Below are 12,537 nucleotides of genomic sequence, written 5' to 3' on the forward strand. Positions count from 1 at the left end.
TATTTTTATATTTTTTGTTTTTCAAACTAAAATAAAAAATAAAAATTATCTATGTATAAGTCAAGGGCGATTGTGGCGCTGATTCGATTGACATGTATCCTTCGGCGCCAAATAACTAAATGTGGAAATTTTTTTTTTATATAGTACTATTTTAAGAAAGTCTTCAATTATAAAATTAAAATGATAAAAATGTCTAGCTAAAAACTAAAACACAATTTACCGAAAAATAAATAAATAAATAATATATCTATTTTCTCTATTCATATTAAATACTACTATCACTTGCTAGTGGATGGAGGAGTATGTATTTAATGTTAAAAGTGAATCTGTATAATTTCTTTTTTTTTTCGTATAATATTTTTAATAAAATTAAATTTTAAATTTAATAAATTTAGAGAAAAATATTGATTATTAATTATAAAATTAACTTAAAAACATAATATAGCCTTCTTTTTAATTAAATAATAATTATAAGAAAATCGAAAATGAAAGCCTTTCTTCTCAATCTACACACATATATATATCGCTTCTTACACTTAATTATCAGGTTGTCCTAAAACAGGGTTCAATGGCGGAGCCACCGCCACCGCCGCGGCAGTCGGAAACCGAGTCGAGCGGGTCGACTCAGGGCAACAACGCGAAGGCTTTGCACAAAAGAAGTAGAGAAATCGGGTCCGGCTCAGACAGTGAGAACCCGGTTCGAGAAAACCGAACCGGCGGGAATATGAAGAAGGACAATGTCGGCGCTAAGCATCCGGTGTACAGAGGAGTGCGAATGCGGGCGTGGGGCAAATGGGTGTCGGAGATCCGGGAGCCCCGGAAGAAGTCCCGGATCTGGCTCGGGACCTTCGAGACCCCCGAAATGGCCGCCAGAGCCCACGACGTCGCCGCCCTCGCCATCAAAGGCGGCGCCGCCATTCTCAATTTTCCGGCGACGTCACACCTCCTCCCTCGCCCCGCCACATGCGCCCCACGTGACGTCCAGGCTGCCGCCGCCAAAGCCGCCCAAATTGACGGCCGACGAGAATCGCCGCCGCCGTCGCCGCCGCCGGCGGAGGAGCTCGACGAGATCGTGGAGCTGCCGAGTCTGGAAACGAGCTGCGAGGACCGGCCGGTCGAGATGAACCGCGATGAGTACGTGTACGCACAGGATTACGACACGTGGAAGTGCGTCGTCCATCCGACGTTGGAGGATTTTGCATTTTTCTTGCAGGGAAACGAGGATGCCGTCATTTCTCCTCAGCTTCGATGGTACGATGATTAATTAATTAATGTTAAATAAATAATTAATTAATTAATTAATGTTGCGTAATCACATTACTTTATTTGATGAAATGTTCAATCACAAATGGGTTTAGACTTTCAGATTTTATTCCCAATTTGTCTTCGCTTTTGCCTTTTAATTTATTTATTTTTTTCTATGAATTTACAATTAATTTTTCGTTGAATAATTTTTTATTTTAATTTTTCATATAAATTAAACAATACTCTCTAGGTCCACAAACTAATGTCCTACTTTCCAACAACTATTATTTTTTTTAACACAAATTTTACATTTTTATCCTTCATTCATTTATTACTTTTAATTTCTAATATACAATTAAAGGCAAATTTATCTGACAAAAAGACAATTAAAATTGGACGGAGGGAGTATCAGCTGCAATGCGTGCTTGGATATTTATTTTATAAATTAAGGAAAATTTGATTTTATTAAATAAAGGCTCTATTCTTTAATAATTTGGTTTTAATTTTTTACTAAACTATTAGCTAGTTACATATATATTTACATCAAAATTATTTTCAAATTATATATATAAAAAACTTCAAACAAATACAATTTTTTTTTTCATTTAATCTCAGATGAATTTAATTTGTGATTTTTTTAATATTAAGTAGGATATAATATTTTTTAAAAATATATATACATATATATTGTATTATTACAAGGAATCTTGAAAATTGTATAACAGAAATATTTAAAAATTCAGATACATAGGGACAAAAATTTTCTGTTCAAAGGGAAATGTAAATGACATTAATTTTTTTTAGATAAACAATACTAATTTATTCTTTTGTTATTTCAAATTGAAATTAATTCTATTTAATTCATATGATTATAATAAAAATATATTATTTTATTTCACAAAATATTATATTAAAATACTAGTATTTAAATAAAAATTAAATTAACATTTCATTTCATTTCATTTCAAATCACAATCAAATAAAATAAAATTTAAAATAGGTAAACTTAACCATTTGGTTCATTTGCATTTTAATTTTTTAATAAAATAATTTTAATAGTATGGTATAATTACGAAACTTAATAATAGACACATTTACACAAATACATTGATACATTTATCTAATAATAACTTTAAAAATTTTGATTAATACATTTTAATAATGATAAACAAATCTATTTACTAATTTGTAGTTAACAAAACAAAATAAAATAAAAAATTATTTATTTTAATTTCTGTTTGTATTTCACTTATAATCAATGTTTAATAGTATAAATTTGTAACTAATTGACCTACTTGTTTGTAATGTTGAAACATTTTGAATTTAAATTTAATTTTTAAATGGGTAAATTGTTTTTTTTAGTCCCGTAAATGGACCATTTGTCATTTTAGTCCCGTAAGTGGAGCATATCGCAAACTAGTCCCATAAGTGAAAAATTTTCGTTGTTTTAGTCCTCCGATGCCGGAGATGCCTGCGTGGCTCGCCGGAGTTAACGTGTCCGCCAGGTGTCGCTGACCTGGCGGACACGTGGATTTTTTATTTTTTTTTTCATTGTTTAAAACTTATTTTTAATTTATTTTAAATTTTATTTGTATTTTTTTATTTGGTCCAATTAAAAAAATATGAAAATAATAATAATAATAAATCCACGTGTCCGCCAGGTGTCGCTGACCTGGCGGACACGTCACCTCCGGCGAGCCATGCGGGCGTCTCCGACGCCAGAGGACTAAAACAGCGAAAATTTTTCACTTATATAACTAGTTTGCGACGGGCTCCACTTATATGACTAAAATGATAAAGGGGTCCAGTTACGGGACTAAAAATACAGTTTACTCTTTTTAAATAAATAAAAAAACATTGTATTTAATTATTATAAGAAATAAAATACTGTAATAATGTTTATTCTCAATGCCCAATTCTCCACTTCATTGCATAATTCTCTATAATAATAAAAATCACAACCAAAAATCCATAAATGTAATTAATAACATATCCCAAAATTTCAATTTTAAATTTGAATGGTCACCCCCAATAGTCACATGCAAAATTATCACACTTTACCTCATTTCAACTTACAATTAATGGCACAAATAAAAATAGATTTATCTTTCTATTATTATTATTATTATTATTATTATTATTATTATTATTATTATTGTTGTCGTCGTCTTCGTCGTTGTCGTCGTCGTTTTTCAGAGTAAATTACATAAAATGTTGTTTTATTTACTTCATCCGTCGTGCAAATGTGTGCTCATTTGATCAGATACGAATTTTAATAAAAGTAAATAATAATTGTTATTTTTTTCTTTTTATTGTAAAAAAAATACAAAAATATAATAATTTTTCACTTTAAAAAATGAAAATATTCAACTCAAAAATAAAAATAAGCATAGATTTGAATGACTATAATTTTTTTTATATTAACATAAAATTTGCATATTATTATTATTATTATTAAAGTTGCAAAATAACCATAACTAAAAAACAAGGTATATTTTGTGGATGCTTGTATAAAAAATAAAAAATAAATTCATGATATAATCACAATGTCCTACATTTTTTTCTCTAATTTTATTTTAAAAAATTGATAAAAGTTGATAACTTTGAAATAATCATCCGCTTATCATTAGAATGACCTTATATAGCATAGAAATAAATATTATAAAATGTCTAATTAATATGAGAAACAAATAAAATAAATCATTTTGAAATCACAAAAACCAAAACTAATTGATTGTATGAGTTATATATATAATAATAAATGGTGTGTTTTTATATTCCAAAGATAATATATATTTTTTTTAGTTTCTTTTATCATTTTAGGACTATAATTAAATTATGTATTAGATTAGTTTTACAATTAAAACTTTTTATTTATTTATTTATTTTTTATATAGAAATAATCCTCATACACCAGAATTACTAACGAAGTAACATCATAGTATGTCAGAGATTGTGTTAATGACACATGAACATCTATTTGAGGATTATTTTAAAATTAATTGAATTAGTTCTACATTTTAAAAATATTGACAATAATGATCCTCATATGTCATTCATATAATCTCCGACTTTTCGTACCAACAAATTCGAGACTTAAGAACCATTATTGTCTTTTTTTTTTTATATATAATTATGAAACTAATTCAACATGATATAATAACGATACAAATATTGTATATGTTAATATAATACAAATACATCACATGAACTAACGATACATGTTATAGTCTCATACAATACACACAATAGTTAATTTTAACACATGACATATTCTTATACAACATATACCTTTATTATATACGGTATGTATGTGTTGTATATAATAATATTACTTGTTGTTTGTACATATAACATGTGCTGACTTGAAAATTTATCCTTATGTTTTAATCCAATTATTCACATGTTAGAAGGAAATATAATTTGAAAGATATTTTTTACTCAACTTTTCTTTAAAAAAAAAAAAAAATAAAGAACACTTTTTAATTGTACATATTTATATATTTATATTGACTTTTACTCGAAAATAAAATTAACTTTTGAAATTCAAAATTATTTTTTAAAAGTAACTTGGCTGGCTAAACACTTTTGAAATTAATTACTATAAAATTATTGTTAGTAGGTGAATTTATTTCTTATATATTTTTTTTAATTTATTTAACATATATTTCTAATGAATTTTTAATTAAAAACTTTGATCTGTTCACTTAATATATTAAACTAAATTTATTTGATACATAGAGTTCTTGAATTTCATCCATTATTTATTAATTATTTCTTTTTTATTTAATTAGATGGTACCGAAGGAAAAGGAGGATATACTATATATGTATATTATTTTATAAAAAATAAAATTTTATATAATATAGATAAATAAATTATTTATCATTACTATAAATTAGTTTTATAAAAAAATTCATTTGTAAGATTTTGGTTTTGAATAGTAAACGTTTGCATTGGAATAGTTGTTTGATGTGATGTTTTGAATGTAAAATTTAATTTTAGTGTAATATAATAAATAAAAAATAGGTGTTTGATTTGATGTTTTTTAGGGAAAAAGTTTTAAATAATGAAATCCAAAATCAAATCCCTCGTATAAACACTCTATGAGATAAATTGTATAAAATATTAGAAATTAATTAAATTGATTTATATTTATTAAATGTATTTAATATTGATAAATTTATTAAAAATATAGAAAATAGTATTCCTCCGTCCCACATACCATGTTCATGTTGCCGTTTCTGGCCGTCCCACATTCTATGTCACTTTCCTTTTTTAGAAAATAATTACACACTTTAATTTCATTTTAACTTTTTAATTAATTTATTTTTTTAATTTTAATTAACTAATTAATTATCTTAATCTTTATTTATAATTATTTATATTATAGGATAATTATTTTCACTAATACATTTTTAATTATTTACTAATTATACCTCTCCTAAAATATCTCCTAAAATACCATGTCTATAGTCTACAGTGTAGCAGACATGGTATATGGGACGGAGGGAATAATATTTTATGGGATCGACAAAAAAAATATATATAGATATATATATATATATTTGTGATGGGATTATAACTCTGAATGGGAATCGGGCTCAATCGAGTTTGGGTCTATGAATATATGGGCCACTACATTTCTATTTATTTATTTATTTAAATCGTTATATATATTATATCTAATAATTTATATAAATTAAATAAATATAATAATATAGGTTTGATAATTAAGAATCCGCTGTAGCAAAATTAAAAAATCTTTGGAGATTTCGGCCACTGCCTCGACGGTGGTGGTTCCAGGTTCGAGTCCTGGCAGCGGACTTAAATTTTATTTATTTTTTAGTCCATTTAGTTGAATTTTTTTATCATATTTGGTCAATATTTTTGGAACCATTAATTTCAGTTCCTAAGTCATCTCTCTCTATTTTTATTTTTAGTTCAACAATTTTTTTTATTAATAGTATTAAAAAAATATAATAGTAATACAATATATATTCTATTTATTTACAAAAAAATCAATAATTAAGTATAAAATATTATTTTTATATTATCAATATAATTTTTCATACATAACATTAAAAAAAAAAACACTTACATCTAAAAACACAAACTAAACAAACCCAATATGTACTTTTTTATATATATACATATATATTAAAAAAGGTGAATCCATACTCAATATATATATATATAGATATTCTCTATTTATTAAATGTTTATTTCAATCTTTAATTATTATTATTATTATTATTATTATTATTATTATTCTTAGTGTAAAAATTATTTTTTGTCCCATTTAATATCATAATTATTAATTTTGGTCTCATTCAAAAAAAATTATCAATTTTGGTCCCATTAAAATGAAAATTTATCAATTTTAGTCTCAATATGGTTGATTGGGAATGAACACGGCTGTATTGGATGACTAAAAAGGTGACTGGGCGTCCCAGGCAGCCAACACGGCCATGTTGGTTACCCTGCACTTCTAAACACGGCCGTATTCCTGCCCGTGTTCTGAACACAGTCATGTTCCTGTCCATGTTCTCAACACAGTCATGTTCTAAGCCATTTTTCTGTTCATGTTCTCAACACAGCCATGTTCTAGGTCATGTTCACGACCATGTTTTCAATATAATCATATTGTACGTCATATTTATTATTATTTTCACTTTTTGGTTAAAATTATTTGATATATATTTATATTACAACAAAAATATTTTTTACAATTATTTCATAATATAAAAATAATCATTTTAATATTTTAAAATATATAAAAATAATAATATATTAATATATATTTTTTAACAATATTTTCTCCGTTCCACTTACCATGTTCACATTGCCATTTCTGTACGTCCCGCATCTCATGTCACTTTCTTTTTTTTTGGAAAATAATTACACACTATTTTTTAATTTAATTTTTTAATTTTAATTAAACTAATAAGTTATCTTAATCTTAATTTATACTTATTTATATTATATGATAATTATTTTCACTAATACATTTTAAATTGTTTACTAATTATATTTATCCTAAATTCTCGTGTCTACAGTGACCCAAACATCCAACTTGGGACGAAGGGAGTATTATTTTAAAATATTATTTTGAATAATAAATTCAATTTATATTTTATAGAAATAATTATTTTAAAATAATATTTTAAAATTTTTAATACAAATTTTTAAAAATATATATAATGATTATTAAAAATATATATTAATATATTATTATTTTTATATATTTTAAAAATATGAAAAAATATTTATTTTTTATATTATGAAATAATTGTAAAAAGTATTTTTTGTTGAATTATAAATATATATATATCAAATAATTTTAACCAAAAAAATAAAAATAATAATAAATATGACGTATAATATGATTATATTGAAAACATGGTCGTGAACATGAGCTAGAATATGACTGTGTTGAGAACATAGACAGGAACATGGCCTAGAACATGACTGTATTGAGAACATGGACATGAACATAGTTGTGTTTAGAACACGGCCGTGTTCAGAAGTGCAGGGTAACCAACACGGCCGTGTTCAGTTCCAGTCAACCATTTTGGGACTACAATTAATAAATTTTCATTTGAGTGAGACTAAAATTAATAATTTTTTTTTGAATGAAACCAAAATTAATAATTATGATATTGAATTGGACCAAAAATAATTTTTACTCTTATTATTATTAGGTCAATCTTTTCCATTAACAATGAAATTAATTACAATAGAAAAAATTTACAGGTTGGTATGGATCAATAATGATGTTCACTTTGTTTTTTTATGAATTATTTATTTATTTATTTAATGTTAAGTATGAATAATTGATTTGGTAATATAAAAAATATATATATATTTTGTATTAAATTATTAATTTTTATGAATAAATAAAATATATATTATATTAATATGTATATATTATATTTTTAAATAATATTTATAGAAAATCATTTAATTTAAAAACCCTAAATGAACAAACAACTATGCATTGTGAGAGTTGCTTAATGAGTTAATTTGTCTTTTCGGCTCGGTTCGAACCGAAAATCCAAACGCTTACCTCTAATCATATATGTAATTTTTTATCTATTCTTGTCATATGAGAGTAAAAATTTATAAATATGAATTAAATTCACATCTATTCAATCTTTATTATTATCATTTAAGGAACGGACCGAAGTATTCTCTTTGTCCCGCCACAGATGACGTATTTTTCCTTTTTAATACGTCTCACAAAAGATGATTCTTTTTCATTTTTAGTAACTTTATCAATTTTAAACATACTTAACAAATATAAATCAATTTAATTAAACTTCTAACATCTTAACTCCGTAGGACTCACTCAAAATCCTTTTATTTCTATCTCTCTCTTCAATTAACATAATTTTTTTTTTATCTATATTTAAAACTCTTCATTTTTTTTTATAAAACTAATTTATTTATTTGTATTATATAAAATTTTATTATTTACAAAATGATATTTATATTGCATATATTTTTTGAGATATAATCTTAAAATTTTTTAAAATACCAATAATATTATTCATATAAAAAATAATAAATTAACATCATAACTTATTATTATAAACTTATCGTATCGCTAGTAAAAAAATTTATCCCTTTGCGATACAGAGGGAGTATAATCTTTCTCAAATATAACAATATTTGAATTAATAAAAATGTAATAATAACAATAATGATAATAATAATAATAATAATAACAAAAAATGACAGCTGGAGGAGTTCCATCAACATATGGCATGTGGGATTATAATAATTAGAAATTGAAAACTTTGTTGCACAATAAAGTTCAAATTTACATTACTATTTAGCCACTAATTATTATTATTATTATTATTATTATTATTATTATTATTATTATTACTCCCTCCGTCCCAGATACCGTTTCTATTACACTGTAAACACGGTATTTTAAAAGGGGTGTAATTAGTAGATAATTAAGAATATATTAGTGAAAATAATTATCCTATAATATAAATAATTATAAATTAAGGTTAAGATTAAGATAACTAATTAGTTTAATTAAAATTAAAAAAAAAATTTAAAATGAGATTAAAGTGTGCAATCATTTTATAAAAAAAAAAAAAACATGGTATGTGAGACGGACAGAAACGGCAACGTGTACATAATATCTGGAACGGAGGGAGTATTATATTATTGTTGTTGGTGTCATCGTTGTCAAATGTCCATTAATGAAATCGATATTGTATCATGCAATAATTCAATTATTTAAATGATATAAAAAAAAATTGAAAAAAAATACTTCTTTCATCCCAAAAATATAGTCTTATTGCGTTGGTTACGAAATTTAAGAAATATTGATATTATATTAGTATTCGGTAAAAAGTAAGAATAAATAACTTTTTTGCCCCCATGAGTATATTAGTGTAAAAAATAGTGACAATTGTGTAATAATAATGAAAAAATAAAGATAGTTTTTGATGATATAATTATTTATGAAAATGAGAGTATTGTTTTGAAATGAAAAAAAAAAAATGATAAATAAAATTATTGTATTAAAACAAAACTAATGCAACTTGCCAATTGATGTGGTGAGTTTGGCTGCATCAATGAAATCTATAACGAATTTATTTTTTTATTTATTTTTTCTTTCAAATTATATTCTCTCTGCCACATCGATATTGTAGAAATTCATCATCTCTCCGTTTTACGTAATATGAGTGTATTACTGTAGACACTGGAATTTAGGTAAAATATAATTAGTAAGTAATTAAGAAGTGTATTAGTAAAAATAATTATTATTTAGTAAAAATAATTATAAATTAAGATTAAGATAAGTAAATAATTTAATTAAAATTAAGAAAATTTAAAATGCTATTAAAGTGTATAATTATATTTCTAAAAATAGAAAAGACAAGTTATGTGAGACGGACGAAAATAGAAAATATGAACAAATTATATGGGACGGAGGGAGTATTATTTTATACCAACAGTTGAAAAATCTATTTATACAAATTTTAATTTATTTATTTTCTTATATTATTAAATTATCAATTTTTAAAATAATTTAAATAATAATAATTTATCTAATATACATATTATTAATATTTATTTAATAATTTAATTTATATGTTATAACAAATATTTATTAATATGATGATTATTATGATGATTATTATTATGTTCTTATTTTAATTTTTTTTTTCTAAAATACAATTAGCAATAATTTCTATTTTAATTATTTTTGTAATTTATTGAATAAATTATAAGATCAATACAAAATTAAATTACTATTAATATTATTATTAATTGATTATATTTAAACTAAAATTTTTATTAAATAAAAATATGTTAATATTTATTTAATATAATAAATTAATTATATTTAAATATACAAAAATATATATTAAATATTAATATTATTTTATTAAAAATATAAATTTATGTAATATAAAAATATTAATATATATAATTTAAATAAATTATATAAAAAAATATTAAAAAAGCCTATTAAACTTTTGGCACGTATCCCAATTTAATTGAAACACGTGGCAAATACTCATGCAATTCTGCCCTTGAATTGATGGACGGAGCACCGAAAGCTCTTCTGCCTTAATTTCCATATCATATTTTTAATTTTTTTTTTTTAATAAAACAGATGGCGTGGGGTTTCTCTGCAGTGAAGATGCCCTAAATTTGCCACGTCAATAAATACACCATATTTGGTGAAGTATTTTTATGTAATAAAATTATTAGTTTGTTTTATAAATATTTATAAAATAAATATGAATAATTTATATATATATATATTTTTATGTTAATTCAAAATACTGTTTTTATTATTTTTTGTATTTTTTATTTCAAAATATTTATTTTATATTTTAGAAAAAAATAATTATACATTAATACCAAAATATCTTCAATTTTTACTTAAATTACAAATATAATATTACACTACAATTTCTTTGTATATAAATTCAAATGAAAAAAAAAGTCAAAAATTCTTACACATCTCCACTGACTAAAAAAATATATATTATTATTTCTTAATTTATTATAAAACTTTAAAGGACCCCGATTATGAGAGGAAAGGAGTATATTATAAAAATTGTGTTTGTTTATAAATTATAAAATATAATAATTTATTTATAATAAAAAAATTATTATCTATAATTTTATTATCTTATTTTTATTTTGAATATATTAAAATAAATTTACTTTATTTTATCTATTCAATTTATATATTAAAATATCATTAATTCATAGTTTTGATTCCCAAACAAGAAAACACATTTTTCATGGATAAAAAGTACTCTGTCCGTTCCTCATAATTTGTCTTTTTTTTTTTTTTTTGTTCTACATAATTTGTTATTTTTTTTTATGAAAAATTGATTATACATTTTAATCATATTTTAAATTTTAAAATTTAAATTTTTTTAATCTGAATCAAATTATTTAGTTAACTTAATCTTAATTTATAATTATTTTTACTAATATACTTCTTAATTACTTACTAATTATATTTTTCCTAAATTCTCGTATCTACCGTAATATGCACATATTCTAACAAAATACAAATACAAACAAATATCAAACACATTTCTAATTTTTTTTTCTCATTTACCCTTTTTAATACAATTTATAAAATAATTTCAAACAAAAAATAAAATTATCATAATTTTAAAAAGGGTAAACTATTTTTTTAGTCTCGTAACTGGACCCCTTAATATTTTAGTCTCATAAGTGGAGCCTGTCGCAAATTAGTCCCATAAGTGGAAAATTTTCATTGTTCTACTCCTCTGGCGCCGGAGACGCCCGCGTGGCTCGCCGGAGACCATTTGTCCGTCAAGTCAACGCACCTGACGGACACGTGGATTTTATTTTTTATTTTTTTCTCTTTTTTTTTTAAATTTTTTTAAAAATTTATTTTAGATTTTACTTTTTTAATTTTAATTTTTTATTTAGTCCAATTAAAAAGAAATTAAATAATTTTAAAAAATAAAAAATAAAATAAAATTCACGTGTCCGCCAGGTGTCACTGACCTGGCGGGACTCCTAGCGGACACGTGGCTTCCGGCGAGCCACACGGGCGTCTCCGGCGCCGGAGGATTAAAACAATGAAAATTTTCCACTTATGGGACTAATTTGTGACAGACTCCACTTAGGAGACTAAAATAATAAGGGGGTCCAGTTACGGAACTAAAAATAGTTTACCCTTTTGAAAAATGATACTCCCTCCGTCTCGGTGAAAGAGTGGCGTTTGTTTTTTGCACGTAGATTTTTGAATATCAGTATTATATT

At 24.0% G+C, this 12,537-nt stretch overlaps 1 protein-coding gene across 1 annotated transcript; it reads left to right on the forward strand.

Annotated features, from left to right (window-relative positions):
- The first annotated feature begins 526 nt into the window (after positions 1–526).
- Positions 527–1,391, forward strand: LOC127239856 (ethylene-responsive transcription factor ERF039-like). The gene has a single exon (XM_051258201.1). It carries the CDS (start codon positions 569–571, stop codon positions 1,262–1,264), a length of 696 nt encoding a protein of 231 aa, XP_051114158.1. The 5' UTR covers positions 527–568; the 3' UTR covers positions 1,265–1,391.
- The last annotated feature ends 11,146 nt before the right edge of the window (positions 1,392–12,537 follow it).

This window comes from Andrographis paniculata, unplaced genomic scaffold (genome assembly GCF_009805555.1).
Source record: "Andrographis paniculata isolate CXL003 unplaced genomic scaffold, ASM980555v1 Contig78END, whole genome shotgun sequence".
NCBI lineage: Eukaryota > Viridiplantae > Streptophyta > Magnoliopsida > Lamiales > Acanthaceae > Andrographis > Andrographis paniculata.

Excerpts from the sequence above, each read along its gene's own strand:
- LOC127239856 (XM_051258201.1), top strand. The coding sequence starts at position 569 with ATGGCGGAGCCACCGCCACCGCCGCGGCAGTCGGAAACCGAGTCGAGC.